The 15,384-nt window shown below is 50.8% G+C and overlaps 6 protein-coding genes across 6 annotated transcripts; 3 read left to right on the top strand and 3 right to left on the bottom strand.

The window, feature by feature from the left end:
• Window positions 1-542: 542 nt before the first annotated feature.
• Window positions 543-2,567, top strand: NCS54_01454600 (Hypothetical protein; the record flags this gene model as incomplete). Its single annotated transcript, XM_053159692.1, has 4 exons — window positions 543-718; window positions 773-1,128; window positions 1,199-2,124; window positions 2,250-2,567. 4 exons carry the CDS (start codon window positions 543-545, stop codon window positions 2,565-2,567), a joined length of 1,776 nt encoding a protein of 591 aa, XP_053015667.1.
• A 743-nt stretch (window positions 2,568-3,310) lies between these two features.
• Window positions 3,311-4,873, bottom strand: NCS54_01454500 (Ornithine aminotransferase; the record flags this gene model as incomplete). Its single annotated transcript, XM_053159691.1, has 5 exons — window positions 3,311-3,989; window positions 4,042-4,195; window positions 4,255-4,518; window positions 4,567-4,675; window positions 4,724-4,873. The coding sequence occupies 5 exons, from the start codon at window positions 4,871-4,873 to the stop codon at window positions 3,311-3,313; spliced, it is 1,356 nt and encodes a 451-aa protein (XP_053015666.1).
• Window positions 4,874-5,491: 618 nt separating this feature from the next.
• On the top strand, window positions 5,492-7,070 carry NCS54_01454400 (MatE family transporter; the record flags this gene model as incomplete). Its single annotated transcript, XM_053159690.1, has 2 exons — window positions 5,492-5,513; window positions 5,566-7,070. 2 exons carry the CDS (start codon window positions 5,492-5,494, stop codon window positions 7,068-7,070), a joined length of 1,527 nt encoding a protein of 508 aa, XP_053015665.1.
• A 656-nt stretch (window positions 7,071-7,726) lies between these two features.
• On the top strand, window positions 7,727-8,770 carry NCS54_01454300 (Abhydrolase-3 domain-containing protein; the record flags this gene model as incomplete). Its single annotated transcript, XM_053159689.1, has 1 exon — window positions 7,727-8,770. The coding sequence occupies exon 1, from the start codon at window positions 7,742-7,744 to the stop codon at window positions 8,768-8,770; it is 1,029 nt and encodes a 342-aa protein (XP_053015664.1). The 5' UTR covers window positions 7,727-7,741.
• A 99-nt stretch (window positions 8,771-8,869) lies between these two features.
• Window positions 8,870-11,073, bottom strand: NCS54_01454200 (Hypothetical protein; the record flags this gene model as incomplete). Its single annotated transcript, XM_053159688.1, has 2 exons — window positions 8,870-10,529; window positions 10,586-11,073. The coding sequence occupies 2 exons, from the start codon at window positions 11,071-11,073 to the stop codon at window positions 8,870-8,872; spliced, it is 2,148 nt and encodes a 715-aa protein (XP_053015663.1).
• Window positions 11,074-12,964: 1,891 nt separating this feature from the next.
• On the bottom strand, window positions 12,965-14,383 carry NCS54_01454100 (Hypothetical protein; the record flags this gene model as incomplete). Its single annotated transcript, XM_053159687.1, has 1 exon — window positions 12,965-14,383. One exon carries the CDS (start codon window positions 14,381-14,383, stop codon window positions 12,965-12,967), a length of 1,419 nt encoding a protein of 472 aa, XP_053015662.1.
• Between the last annotated feature and the right edge of the window lie 1,001 nt (window positions 14,384-15,384).

The raw sequence follows: 15,384 nt of genomic DNA, 5'->3' as shown, positions 1-15,384 counted from the left end.
GTAGCACTGTTAGAGCATCTCCCCCGCCGTTACGTTGCAGTACACGATTGAAGCCAGCAGCTGCATCAGACGCCATCCGACGAGTCCGCCAAGCTTGCACTACTTGCCGGTATGTTTCCTCGTACCTAGATGATTGCGGTGCATCAACACACCGGCGACCAGGGCTTCAACTGACGTTGATTATAGTAACAGGAAAGTCAAATGCTCAGGAGATCGCCCCAAATGCTTCAATTGCCGCCGAACGAGTCTTGCTTGCCAGTATGGAGATCAAGCCAAGCCGGACGCTCCTCAGTCGACCGCGACAACAACAGGATTGCCCCCTGAGAACACTACGGCGCCGGACCGGATGCTGCAACTGACACTTCAGACCGTCGAGGTAGGAGGGCTTCCGCCATGAATCGTAGAAGTGGGATTGAAGGGTGCCACTGCTAGCCATATGCATCTTGCTAATCGGTACTGGTAGCCTGGGCTCCTCGAAAGGATTGACCTCATTGAATCGGAGGTTGCTAGATTGAAAAACCAGAGAGTCTCGTGTCGCCAGTATGTTCTGGCTCTGGCAACGCTCTCAAGGAATCTTTGTTGCTAACCTACTGGCCGCCCTAGCCAAAGCGTCCAACACGGTAGTATTCCGGAACCTTCTACAGGCCAAGCTTGGAACATTGAAGCAGGGTCTAGCGATGCAGATGTATCTACACCGTCAAACTCCAGGTACGAAGCCGTAAACCCTGTCCCCTTCTCCATAACTCTATTATGCTACACTCATACTGACTAGCCGTATTCCTATATTAAGGCCGTTTACTACTCTTCCGCCCCCAGCAGTTGTACAATCTCTTCTTGGCGTGTACTTCCGACATGTCCATAACCAACCTTACTCCTACTTCCAAGAGGCAAACTTTCGGCAGAAGCTGACCTTGGGCTTATTACCCAAGTGCCTTATCATGGCCGTTCTATCATCTGCTTTGAGATTCTCCAATGATGATTATTATAAAGACTCCACGCAAGAGGCTATCGAGTCCTACGCAAAGGAATCTTGGGTATCCATACTCAAAGAGCACATGACGAACGACAATTATCCAGACATCCACGTCGTCCAAGCAGCAAGCATATTGGCCATAATAGATTTCACCGGTGAGTTTGGCCTGTCATTTGCGATATATGCTCAAGATACCGGTTACTGATCCATTCGGCTTATAAACAGCTGGACGAACGAGCTCTGGTTGGTTGAAGATCGGTCTGGCCGTCCGTATTTCACAAGACCTGCAACTTATGCAAGAGCCAGATAATTCTCTTCTGCCAGCTGAGCAGGAGGAGCGGAGAAGGGTATTCTGGTCAGTCTTCCTTCTGGACCGTCTTGTATCCTGCGGCGATGCTCGCCCTCTGGCCATCCAAGAAGAAGACTGCCATGTTCAGCTCCCCTGCGACGAGGAGACATTTCAAGCTGGTGTCTGGAAGAAGACAGCCACGCTGAAGCAGGTGCTGACCTGGAAGACGAGCGATCAAGTCGAGGGCCTCTGCAGCAACTTTGCTCTCGTTATCCTGGCCGCCACCGCCCTGGGACGTTGCGCCAAACACGTTTTGCAGGATCGGGAGATGGACAATATCCGACCCTACGACCACAAACCTTTGCCACTGGACCCAGACTATCTTCTGATGTTGGTTGACCACCACCTACAGATGCAAGGACCTACCTTGGACACCGCCCTAGCCCAATACAGGAAGCTTGACGGCATGCTTGATGATCAGGTTGTCGGGCACATAGTGTTTGCCCGTGTTGTATTCCATCTCTGTCACTGCCTTCTGAACCACCCCCTCCTGATCCGACTTCGCCTGCAAAGAATAAAAGTCAGGATCTCCCCAGGAGTCTTTGCTCGAGCCTTGCAAACCAGCTGCGAGCACGCCTGCGAGCTGGTGGCTCTACTAGACAACGAGGCCTTGGCCAGCTCTCACACTCATCCATCCTTTTACGCGTACTCGATATGTGTATCTGGAAGCCTCCTTGCCATGGTCATACACGCGAAGCAGAGCAGGGGGGAAGCTTGTGACCCCTGCCTGGTGCAAGGGAGCCATCGAGCTCTACGTGCGCTTGAAGAGCTTGGGCGCTTTTGGGATCATGCAGTAAAGATGGTTTGTCTCTCCAACTCTCTACTCAATTTCTTTCACAACCCAAAGGATCCAGGCCCCCTCATTCTTCTACCACTGGCTTCAAGCTAAACACTCTGATCTCTTTGAGCTAACTCCGCCTTGAAAAGCGTGATAGAATCCTCTGGCTCGAATCGTACGCGCAGAGCTTCGCCACACTCTTCGACCCAACAACCAATTACAACCAGGATCCAGCAACCGCGTCAATGATGCGGGTGATGGTGGATTATGGCGCAATGTGCAACAACACCGGGGTAGTTGACGGCGTCAAGGAGCCGCCAACCCCCAACACATCACGCATGCTGTCAATGCTTAATTTTGATATGGGCTTTGACCACTTGGGCGAGAACTATGGAGGCCTTAGTGAAGACAGTTTTTCATTGCTTGAGGCCCGCTGGCAGCCGGGGGACAGACTTGGCTGTCCCTAAACTTGTCGCGGACGAGTTAGTCTCTTCCATAAGGAATACTGTATTATTCTGGAGGTTGCAGTGCTTGCATTCAAAGGGTTACTTGTATATCTAGACTTAAGTCATAGAACGCCTCGGTTCCGGTGAAGAGTACCTTGGTGGTTAAGCCTCCAAGCATTCGTCTTGTACGAAATCACTCATAATAAGAACAAAGCTCCTCGGCTCCCTCACTCTCTCCATGTCTTGACGGTTATGCGGGCTTGTATGATACGTAGGCCCCCCGTGCACTGGACCTAACCCAACAATGTAGCTTGCTACATTCCGGCCGAGATTTGTCAAAATTGACGGCGGGTACTTAAATCGTCTCTTTCACCTTGTGACTTTCATTTGTGCATCCGGTTTTATTAAGATATGAACTTGAGAACTTGTAGTTCCCACCAGCTCTGGCCGGCCTCTTAGTCCAGTTCATGTTTGTTATTTCTAGAACCAACAATTCCCTCCCCGTCCTAGAGTCAGCTTGACTCAGGTAGAGTAAGCAGAATCGCAAGACGTTTACTCAGAAGCTCTGGCATTTTGGTTAGAAGGGTGAAGGGGACTGGAGCACTATAACCTAATTTTGGGCGAAGACAAAACACAAAAGGGTCACCCAGAGTGGGAGGAATCTACTGGACACACAAAAAGAGAGAGGAGCATAACTTCTCGGTAACGTCGCTTGAATTTCCGCCCCTATTCTTATTCTCATATAGCCAAGGTGGGCTTGCCATTCAAAAGCCTCCATCCCACTGTTGATCAAGCTCAATCTCTCCATATAGCGGAAGCTCTTCCAATGCTTCCCTGACAATCTTGAAGCCCTTGTACAGGTTTGTGTCACTAATCGTCAGAGACACGCCCATGCGGACGCGGCCACCCGGTGCAGGGTACACAAGCAGCCCCTTGGTCGCGCATAGCAGTGTGAACCTGCGTGGCGTGATCTTTTCATCGCGCTGTCCGTATGCCTCGTCAAAGAAGAGGTTCATGTCCGCACCAAATGCGGAGGCGTACTTCAGGTAAGGAAACTTCCACGTTGACGTCTCCTTGACCCACTTGTCATGGATCTCCTGGGCTCGCTGGTCAAGCTTCAGTTGTTCCCAGACGTCGAGCGAAGCATTGACGACGGCACATGCCATCGACGACATGGCGAATGTGCTGAGTGAGTGATACGGCTTGAAATTTGTCATGACCTCGTCATATCCTAGAACAAACGAGGTGGGATAAGCGCCGCTGGAGATGGACTTGCCCATGATGATCAAATCAGGCTTGTTCTCGGGGCCTAGCCAGTCAGAGCAGAGAGTTTTGCCCGTCTTGCAAGACCCCATCCGAACTTCATCGGCAATGTAGAGGATGTTGTACTTCTTGCATAGCTGGCGGACCTTGATGCAGAAGTCAATCTCATCCTGCATGGATCTATCATGCCGGCGTTAGTGGGGGATTATCCGTGATATACAAGATTGCCCACCTTGAGGTGCCATGCAGAGGTTCCATGATGACACCGGCGATGCGCTCATGCAACTTTTCAAATACTTCGGCGTAGTCCTCGGCATGTAGGTATCGAAGAACTTTTCCCGTCAGTGGATTGACATTGGTTAAGTTGCTGCTAAAGGTTCCGTATACTGGGTAGCTTTCATTAGCCACGAGGTTGCTTAATGTAATAGCGGGAACGAGCACCGACATTCCCATCCAGCTTCGCGCTCCATGAGAGGCCAAACTCCAGAAGTGGTGCCGTGGTAGTTATCCGAAGTTCCCAGGACAAGGACATCGGCGGGCTTGATCTTCTTGGTGCTGATGCCCCATCCGCGAGCCAGCTTGCACGCTGTGTCCGCCGCCTCGGCGCCAGATGTCATGGCTGTCACCTTGTCGTAGCCAAATTTGTCGCACAATCGTTTAGCCAGGGGCGGCCATGATGCCGACATGCCGGCAATGTTGGCCAGAGTAACTATCTACAGTGAGCCTGGGCTTGTTTCGAGCAGTTGTGCAAGCCTACTCTGTTGGGCAGACTTGACCTGGGCCTCAACGATACGAGGGTGGCACTGTCCTAAGTTGCTGGCGCTGAAGCCGCAGATAAAGTCGATAAGCTGGTTGCCTTCCGAGTCCTTGAAACTACGGTGAGCGTGCGCAAACATCAACAGGGATACACATACTGTCAGATAGGAACCCTTGCCGGACTCAAAGTAAAGAGGCAGCGAGTTGATACCGCCGACGCTGTACTTCTGAGTCATGTGAAACAGCTCTCGGCCAGCATCAGTTACCTTGAGGGTGCGCTTGGAGGCCATGTTCTCTCTGCTAGGCATGATGATAGGGCCGAGTAATGGCAATGGCGAAATGATTGGTGATGGAGACTGTGGGTGGATGGCTTCCGGTGGGTAACTGATGAACTCAACATGTTGATCGAGATCATTTATAACCGACGGATGCTTCCTCAGAGTCGCCGAAGCGGCTGGTCCGAGGTTTCCGGCAGGGCATAGTCTCTGAACGGACCTAATCCGCCCCGAGGAGGACGTGTAGAGATGCCTCGATAGCGGTGGCTATAATTCCGAAAGCGGTAGTATAGCCGCACTTCGGCGACCCGGCAGCCGCCATCCCACGATCTCAAATCATGGGCCACCAAATGAATGGAGATATGCCGAATCCCGCCCGTAAAAGGGCTTGTCCATAGCCGGAGCCCTGATCGGACATGTCGGATAGGCCACGGACCGAGTTCCCGCGACAAAAGAGCCTGGCGACTTGTCGTCCTTCGCCACCACGGAGTCATGCGCAAGACCTATCTCCCCCTCGTTGCATTGTCCACATGATATCTGTCTTGTCGCCTTCCTGACTATCAGTCAACTCAAGAGACTTTTGATGTCTTTCAAGTTGCTGTGAGCTCAGTTCAGCAGTTCTTCACAGTTGGTGACACTACGGTTTGCAACATGGCGCAACTAGACAACGCATGTAAGTCGACAACATCTTTCTCCATATTGACGATGAACCTGACAAGAAGCAGCGTCACACACTCGAGATGCCGCCCATGGTTCGCGACCGGCACCGAACGAGCAAACGAGCCTCTTACCATCCAGAGAGAATGACTTCCCTCTACAACAACCCATCCCCCGCCTCAGCCCTCAGATAAGGCGCTGTCTTGCCGAGTGCTGGGTATTGCTCTGGCTGTCCTTGCCGGTCATCACATCCTATATCCTCCAGAACTCGCTTCAGACTATCTCCATCATCATCGTTGGAAGGTCCAGACCCGAAGATCTGTCAGTCGCAGCCTTTGCCTACATGTTTGGTACCTGCTCTGGATGGCTGATTGGTCAGGGAGGCTCGACTGCTCTCGACACGCTTGCATCGGCAGCTTTCACAGGAAGTCCCAACAAGCATCAACCTGGAATCCTTCTGCAGCGCTCCTTTGTTGTCTTGACTCTGTTCTACCTTCCCGTGGCTGTCGTCTGGGTCTATTCCGAGTCGCTCTTTAGACTGCTGGGCCAGGACGCTCGCCTTTCACACGATTCTGCCAAGTTCCTCACATGCCTTATTCCTGGCAGTCTCGGATACATCTACTTTGAGATCATGAAGAAGTATCTGCAGGCCCAAGGCATTATCAAGCCAGCAACCTACATCATGCTTTTTGTATCTCCACTTAGCGCAATTCTTAACCATCTGTTCATCAATACACTCGAGATCGGCTTGATAGGGGCTCCATTTGCCACTGGGATATGCTATTGGCTCTCCTTCATCCTTCTCACTCTATATGCCAGATTCGTCCAGGGATACGAGTGCTGGGGTGGCTGGACCTGGGCGTGTCTAAGGAACTTGGGCGTATTTGCTCGGATGGCGGCACTTGGCATTGTCCAACTCGGCACAGAGTTCTGGGCATTCGAGATCATCGCCCTGATTGCAGGACGCTTGGGAGAACTGCCCCTGGCCGGGCAGAGCGTTCTCATGACGGCCGACCAAGTCCTTGTGACTATTCCCTTCGGAATTGGTGTTGCCACTAGTGTCCGGGTCGGCAACGCTCTTGGCTCAAAGGATAAAAAGAGTGCTAAACGGCATGCCTACACCTCCATCATCTTGAGTGTAACAATGGCCAGCATCATCCTGCTGATCCTGATCCTTTCTCGCAACCACTTCGCCAAGCTTTTCACAGCCGATCCCGAGACTGTGGGCTACGTCTCTCACGTCCTGCCATGGGTTGCTTTGTTCCAGATTGCCGACGCCATCAATGGCTCTTGTGGCGGCGTCCTCCGGGGCGTGGGCAAGCAACACATCGGAGCAGCAGCCAACCTCGCAAGTTACTACGCTATCGCTCTCCCTTTAGGAGCCTGGATGGCCTTCAAAGGTCTAGAGCTCTCGGGCCTGTGGATGGGCCAGTGCATAGGAATGGGACTTGTGGCTTCCCTTGAACTGTTCTTTGTCCTTTGTACCGATTGGGACGAGGAGATCACAAAGGCCCTACTCAGGATCGAGGAACAGGGACCAGGGCAGGCGGCCGAGCAACAGCATATGGTCTAGTGGCGTTCAGATCTCTCAGGTTTACCACAAATAGAAGGGAGTAGGCGAATAGAAAGTCTCAGATGGGCAGTCTTTTTCCTTCTCTTTCTTAACATTTAGCACACTTGGAGATTAAAGCATCTTAGTAACTATCCTGAGAATTTCAAAAATAGACAGAGGGCACTATCGAACCATGGATACCCGACCTTTGACCCTAATAGATCACCAAGTTCGCATCACCATGACTGGCAAAGTGAAACGGGCGACCCTGGACGGGAAAAAATAGGTGTCCTTTATTCAAGACCCTGGTTTTATCGTGTTGAGCGTCATAAATAATTCTTGTTTAAAGTGAAAGCTATTATAGATATAGCATAACTCTAGGGGAAGGGGCTCAGAAAGTAAGAGAAATACCTACGGTCTAATTTCCATTAGAGGCAATCTCACGTCGTGACGCGTATTTCCAGAATAGGAGATAATCACCACGTCTCAAGCCATTGACCCGAATTCCCCCTATCATCGACATGATTCTCGCTGACGAAGCATTTTGGGCCAAAATGATTCGCCACCGGTGAGAGCTTGACTCCGCCGCGATAGTTGGAGATCATCAAAACCATCCCCTCCATTCTCACAATGAGGGAACATTTTAAACATTCGCCATTCGCACATGACTTTGAATCATCAATTGGAGCATAATGACAGATTCCAAATTTCCAGAGAGACACCCCCAGCTGCAAGCGGCTATCGCTCAGCGTCCATTCCCAGGCTTCCCCTTCGTCCCCGAAAACCGCGCAGCACGACGTCAGCACCTGGATAGCCTGAAGCATATGCTTCCCGTGCCCGACCCGATACCAGAGGTCATTGAAGGTACCATTCTGATAGAAGCAGGAGATGGGTACAAGATTCCCACAAAGTATTATCGACCAGCTGCGAGCGGTGAGAAGAGGTCTCTAATGGTGCTCTTCCATGAAGGTGGATGGGTCATGGGCGATGTTGTGGATGAAGACTCCAACGCCAGACACTTTGCCAGAGACCTCGGCATAGTCTGTCTCAACGTGGAGTACCGATTGGCACCCGAACATCCTTTCCCTATCGGTGTTCTCGATTGTTGGGATGTTCTCAAGTGGGCTGCTGCGAATGCTTCTCAGGTTGGGGCAGACCCTACCAAGGGCTTCATGGTCGGCGGATCGTCTGCTGGCTCAAACATTGCAGCGGCATTGGTTCATGTTTCTATCAAGGAGCAGTTACAACCTCCCATCACCGGTCAATGGCTTTGCGTGCCTTACCTTCTCCCGCCTGAGATTGTGCCCGACAAGTACCGACAAGACTACACGAGCATGTGGACCAACCGATCTGACCCTGTACTGGGACCTCTTCTTGAGGGGCCACAAGGTTCCACGGCTGGAAGCTTCATCGAAACACTACTCAAGGTAGACGTCCACTCACCTCTCTTTTCACCATTTGCGAAAGAGTGGTATCCGCCTACAGCTGGAACAAAGCACAAGCTACCCAAGACCTTCTTCCAGGTTGCAGGACTGGATCCTCTTCGAGATCATGCCCATATCTATAAGCGGGCTTTGGAAGAAGAGTGGGAGGCTCCCACCCGGCTTGAACTGTATGAAGGGTATGGGCACATGTTCTGGACCAATTGGCCTGAGCTGGACCGATGTCAAGACTACTGGAGGGACATGATTAAAGGTATTGAGTGGTTATTAAATGCCTAGGGGCTCGAACTTTACATCAGAGCTGGGTATCTCTATTCATGTGCTTGATCTCTGCCAACCCCGATTAACCAGAGAATACCCACAAGACCCATGCTACGCTCAACATGGAATCTCTGCACTTTGTTTCCTCTCTCCCCTCGATACAATATTTCCATGCCCCATTTGATATTCCAAGCTAACTTTTGTGTTCCTTGCCACCTCTGAGAGTTTCCCAGAAACTGCCGCCTCCTTCAGCCTTTCTCTAAACTCTCCGTCAGGAGAGAATGCCAGTGTAGCTAAAGCACTGTCTTTCCAAACAGGGCGCTTCAAGTTACTGGATTCCCAAATAGCCAGCACCGCAAACATGAACCCCACAAGGAGCGCCGCTGTAGGATATGCCAAGTACGCCCATCGAACCCTCGTGACGACGATCGACCTCGTTTCCTCGCCCTTCACTGGTGACGATTTCGACTTGCGATCGCGCATCCACTTGGTCACACTTGATGCCACGTTGGTAATAGTTCCCGGGATATCGGTTGATTCGCCTAGCGCAAACATGAACCCTGGTGGTCCATCGCCAGGGAGAGACGGGTAGACGAGAACCTGGTTCTCCCAGTCGCACTCAGTGCCGTTCCTGCTTCGGGCGCAAAATCCTTCCTTGAGACTCTCAATAAGAGAAACAACTGTCGTTTGGGAGATGTTAAAGGTTTGCTGGGTGAGATTCGCTGAGCGAGCGCGAAAATCCTTGTCGGGGATGTAGATCTGTAGATCAGGCACAATGACATATCCAGGGGCCAAATCCAGAGAGTTGTTCTTGTACTTCATATACTCCTTCTGTGCTCCTTCGCTGGCGGTGTACGAGTCGACGGTCTTGTTCGCCCAGGAAGCAAGCACCTTTTCCTTCAAAATTCCCTGCTCTACCACAGACTCATACTGGTTGACGCAGAAGTAGAGGCCACATTCCTTTGCCGTAACCGGGGTATCTTCCCACGTGGTTTTGTTGTCTTGCCAAGTCTCATTCGCCTCAAAATACTGAATAGCAAGGGCTAGCGTACGAGAGTCGCGGAAGAATAATGTCTTCCCAGGGTTTGTCGTGGCCGTCGTCGTGAGATATGTATCAGGGTATGCCGAATTTTCATCTTCAGACACTCTTCTCGTCTTTCCGTTGTAGTTTGATATTTTCAGATTAATTCCCGGGACCGTGTACTTTGTGTAGTCCAGCGTCTTCCCAACCTGTCGCATGTTGGCCTCGGGGATGGTGTTGCTGATGTCTGGAAGCTCTTCGCCCTTCCCGAGGATCCATCCGCTTGAACTGATCCCTTTGGGTACCTTAATAACCCCTGTTGTTTTCTTGACATGTTGAGAAATATCCAGGCACTTGGAGCAGAGGGCCAGCGAAGTGTAGTTAGCCCACGTGCAGTTTCCTGTTCTGCACGAGAACGATGGTGAGAGACTGTCCGCCGTGACAAGATAGGAGAACCCATTCCAAAGACTAGCCGTCATTCCCATGTCGACGCGCACTCTTCGCCCAACGGTAGCCTGATATAGCAGCTTTTTACCGTTCGAGCCGGTGAAGGGGACGTTGAGAAGAGCGATTTGGTTTGTACCAGTCCAGGTTCCTGCATCTAAGACAGAACAGCTTCCAATGGTGGGCTCAGCCTCATTCAGCTCGCTCAAGTCGACTCTGATGGTCTGGTCTTTGAAGGTGAGAATAGCCTGGAGAAAAGGCTCGAATGCAATCAGAATAAGTGCTGCGAGCGCACCCAGGGAAGCCCAGTGGCTACACGTCAAGTCAGTTTCATGACTCAATGCGGGCTAACCAAGGCAAATACTTACGGGCGTCGTACCATGGATACGAGAAGTCGACCACTCCCCCAAGGCCCTCTGCTTGCAGCATCGAACCGATCAAAGTCAACCAGTGGTTCAGCAAAGTTCCCAACCCAATTCCACTTGCATTGCGAAAGACACATGCTAACGACGAATGCCAGGGAAGCTTTTGAAATGGTACCAAGGATTGAAATGACGGCGTTCAAAGACAGTGGAAACTTGGTCCATTTTGAGATGGGCTCGCGGTCGTAGACAAATAGTAGAGTGATTAAACAAGCAAATGATAACAGACTCAGGAGAAGCGACCCGAGTTCCAATGACCACACAGAAAAAACCACCCGGAATTTGTTGGTCTTGCCCTTTGCCGAGCCAAGCGCATTGGCTGGGTGTGTCGGCAGGAGTGGCGAGATTGGCGCGTCTCGATCATCGGGCGAGACCGGTTGCACCGCAGGCCTTGGAGTCTTGGGCAATAGCTCATATGACCCTTGTTCTGCCATGGTGACAGTCTATCAACGAGCAATAATGGCTGCTTTGAAGGAGAAAAGACGCGTTTTCACAAGCCTCGAGGAAATGTCAAGTGGCAGCTGTGGGGATATTTATGCATCACGCGAAGTCTAGGCAGGCAGGGTCTGTGAGCTGCTGCTAACTATGTTTAGAAAGAGGCGGAGTTGTGGCACAACCTTGAACACAAGGTCAGCAACCAGTTTTTGTCTCCATCAACTCTGGTAGAAGATATAAGACTTATTTATTCCTACTATTTCTTGTAAGGAGTTAACACGAGACATAAAAATGTGTTCAAAAGTCTTCAACGTTGCGTGGGTTGCAGGGATATGCCTTCTTCACGCCACTGGAAATTAATCAAGATCTGAAACGCCAGCGCACGAGACCACAAATCTCACTGTGCCCTGTGCCACTCGAGCCGAAGGTCCCGGGGTGGTGTAGCTAAATCCAGCTGAAGGATTGGTGGCGCAGAAACAATCCATAAGCAGACAGCTGCAGTTTGCTAGCACTCTATTGTCAACCTCGGCTAGCAGTCTTCTCAAACCTACAAATACTTGCTTAAATTTCTCATTCCCTTATCGCATTAACAGTACCGTAGATCAACCTTTTGATAATCTTCCCGTCAATTGTCAAGTCAAATGTGTTTCGCCCAATTAGGTCACTAACGCGAAGGCATCAAAATTACCGCATGCGGTAATGGCCGGGCTATATTTAGCCAACACCCTATCACAAGCTACAAGTTGATTACGAACGGAGCAGGCTTGCCAAGTGATAGGGTTGAATAACTAAGCATGCACGACTTTCTTTCTATATCTGCCCCAAGAAACTTATTTTTAATCAGAAAAATTGAATCTACAACTATCTCCTTATCCTCTATGATGTCTAGGCATGATCTAGGTGATATTGCTGAAGCGCGCATCCACACATGGCCCCTACATCTTCCCACCTTGGTCGGGCTGACAAGGCTTGCGAGGGAGGCTCGGAATCCAGGACGGCAGTTTAATCTTCTCAGCCTTTGTCGTTTTCAGAAAATTGCTCGAATGGGGCCCATTGGCTGCAGAAAATGTCCACAGATTTGTACTCAGCAACTGCAACCTTGAGAAACTCGCCAAAGACCTCATGCTCCTGTACAAATCCACTACAGCCGAAGCGTACTCAGTTGGAAGTTTAGCTCTTCAGGAACCAACATTGGCAAACTGCGGCTGTCTGAAAACGGCATGCCTATTGCGGTAGCCGTACCAGCCATGAGACAGCGATGCCACACATAGCATCACCTAGACCACCCAGAGAGATATTTGTCAACATTGGTGTTTCTCTAGTTTAGCGAGGAGAGAAGAAGACTTTCTTTGTACTGGCTGACGCCTGAAGTCGATGAAGCTGGCTGGGCACTGTCATCTGGCGACGCTTTCGAGTTCCTGCATCTCCCGAACCTCATTGTGCCACTATCTACTCAGCTTCTTTGATCGTGCCATTTATTCTTGTGAAGTCCGCTGCAGCCTGGCACTTGGGCCAGGGTTGCTCCCTTTCAACGATAGGCCCAAATAATGGCGAACTGTGAATAGTCAAACTCCACTCTGGTAGACATTACATTTGATGTGATAGTCTAAATTACGAATGAACTTTTTAAGTTAATTGTAAATAAAATTAGCCTGTATCTCGATAATATTAGTGTCGTCCCAGCTCAAGATTGCAGTTCTCCTCAAGGCACGGTTAGGCTACCTTTGATACTCCCCGAGAAATATACCAGCTTACATGGAAAGTTCAGTGAGGTAAAAATAGTCGCACAATCGAAAAGAACAACTAGTGATGCACCGTTTTTTTCTCTACATCTATCGTAGAACTCCTTGCTAACATGAAAATCGATCTATGACCATCTATTCGTCCTTTTTAATCTCCGGGCATGATCTCGGTAATGTTGCTCTTGGCGAGTTCATTAGTCGCATCCAGAACCTCGATGAACCGCTCCTTCGCAGTAGCATTCTTTTCGTCCTCTAGTCTCGCCTTGCCCATGTGCTCCATAGTCACGCAGATAAGCGACTCCATAAGCCGCAAAGCCAAAGCACCGGCGTATCCATGCTGATAGAAAGCCGGCGTCTCGTTAACCTCAAGTAGCCAGGCACTGCCATTGGAATCGATGAGAAAGTCGATCGCAAAGAGCTCAAAGCACTTATCCAGTGGCGTAAACTTGTCCGCCATGGTATGAGCTGCGGCGCGGAACAACTCAGCAGAAATCTCACAAGCCTGGTTGAATATGCTGTTCTTCCAATCGCCAGGGAGCAGGTCGTCAGGGATTTCCCAAAACTCTCTCATCGACTCCTTGCTCGTGAATTCATCCTCTTCTTGAAGCGCCGTATTGGTCAGAGATGACTTGAGACTCGGGTTCTTCCAGGGCGGCTCATAGTCCTGCAGCGCCAGCAAGGCCAGCATCTCTCGGAAGACATGGACCTTGAGGCGTCCAATTGATAGGACATAGGCTCGGACATGCCACTTCCTGCCATCGAGAGGCGGGATCGACACAATGTACTGCTGAGCGACGAATTCGCGCATCCAGGCCGACGGGATACGCTCGTGCTCGTCAATGACCAACGGGGGTTCCTTGATTCTGGGTTGCTCCGTCGCATCAACAGATAGCTTTCCAGTGGCCGTGATCAGGGCATCCAGGGAGCTCAAGCCGGGGATCGATAAGCTAGGCGAGAACTCGGGCTCATCATCCCCTTGAGGCTTTGTGCTGACGGATTGGGCATCCTCGTCTGTGTCCTCCTCTTCCTCAGAAATGTTGGCAGCAAGTTCAAGATTGCCCGCGAGCTCTTCAATGGTACTAAATATGCGGATACCGTGACCACAATCAATCATTGCCGGTTTGAGAATCCACCAATCGCGTTCCGCCGCATCCTTCTGCTCATTGTCCTCAAGAGAGTACAAGAGTGTGAGATCGTCAGCAGCGGCTAGGGCGTCGTCAACGTACTCGCTGTAATCGAGGGAAAGTCGAACAGTGGCGGGAACATGACCCTTGAGGATGCTGTCTGGCCTCTTGGTAGTCCAGTAATCCACGACTCTGGCGAGATGATCCTTCCGGGCCAGTGCATCGCTGTTGGGGTAGGCGTTGAGAAGTCCATTGCTAGCCTTGTTCAAGGCGGCAAAGTGTCGATTCATGTGCCATCCATCGCACAGCTGAAACACTGTGTCCGCGTCCTCAGGAAAAGAGTCAAAGTTGTCGTAGCAGACAGCGTCGGGCACGTGGCGGCGGATGTATGCCTCGACATGCTCGTTAAGCCACGAGTTGGCTCCCTGTATGTACACATGCATTGTTTCAGACCGAAACTCTTGGCTTCGCTACTTCAGCGTGTGACGGATCCTTCTTCTGGAGGGAGAGCAGCTTGACGAGGAATGGGGAGGCGAGTAATTCTAGGTTCCATATGGCCGGTGATTTACAAGGCTATGGCACCAACCAGTGCAAGACGAGAGGACGGTTCAGAGGACCTGCGAAAGCACAAGAGAATAACCGACCGATGAGCTCTTTATACGACTCCTTCGACAGTTGGCAACAATTAATCCCAGCCTGGACGCCAAGCAAAGCCATGGCACCAATTACCTAACAATGGCCCACAGCCGTAATTATTTTGTGACGACTCTATTGGACATGTTGTTTACAAACGTAAGCGGGACGTCCAAGTTCATGATCTTGAGTCTCTGCCCAACGCAAATGCATGATCTGCGTTACCCTCACCGATTCTTTTTTTCAGGGGCCGAGTCAGGGTTTTCCAGGACCTCGGGCATCCTGATCCCTGCTTACTTCGTTTTTTTTAATGAGAGAAAAAATTTCTCTCTTTTTCATTCGAGTTGAGGACATTTCGGGATCGATTCCTTTGCTGAGAGGCGAGTTTGGGGTAGCGGCCGGGGACCCCGGCATGGTCTGAGTCGCGTCGCGTCAGCTTTTGCCAAGAGCTGGGACAATGACGTTGAATCCCAAAAGCCGGGGAAGTCGTGCGCTTTCATCGGCACCCGGTTATTCTGGGCTTGTTGATAAGCAGTGTTTCCCCCCCAAGTTGATGGCAGCCGACAGAAGATTGTCAGGGGCTTCAGGCCTTGGCACCAATCACGTTATTTTGACAGAAATCTTTGACGCTTCCTTGTTTCGCTTCCATGCATGTAAGCCGGTACGTGTAGTGCTTGCCCGAGCCCATCACCTGATCTGCAAACCACATTGCAAAACGAGTCAACGACCATACCGATGCACCTGAAGTATTTCTCATTTTACACATCAGAGCATTTCAATTTGTACAGTTATGAACACTTGTTTCAACCGC

This window comes from Fusarium falciforme, chromosome 12 (genome assembly GCF_026873545.1).
Source record: "Fusarium falciforme chromosome 12, complete sequence".
NCBI classification, from domain to species: Eukaryota; Fungi; Ascomycota; class Sordariomycetes; order Hypocreales; family Nectriaceae; genus Fusarium; species Fusarium falciforme.
The sequence above is the reverse complement of the archived record's forward strand: the minus strand, read 5'-3'. Positions and strand labels throughout refer to the sequence as shown.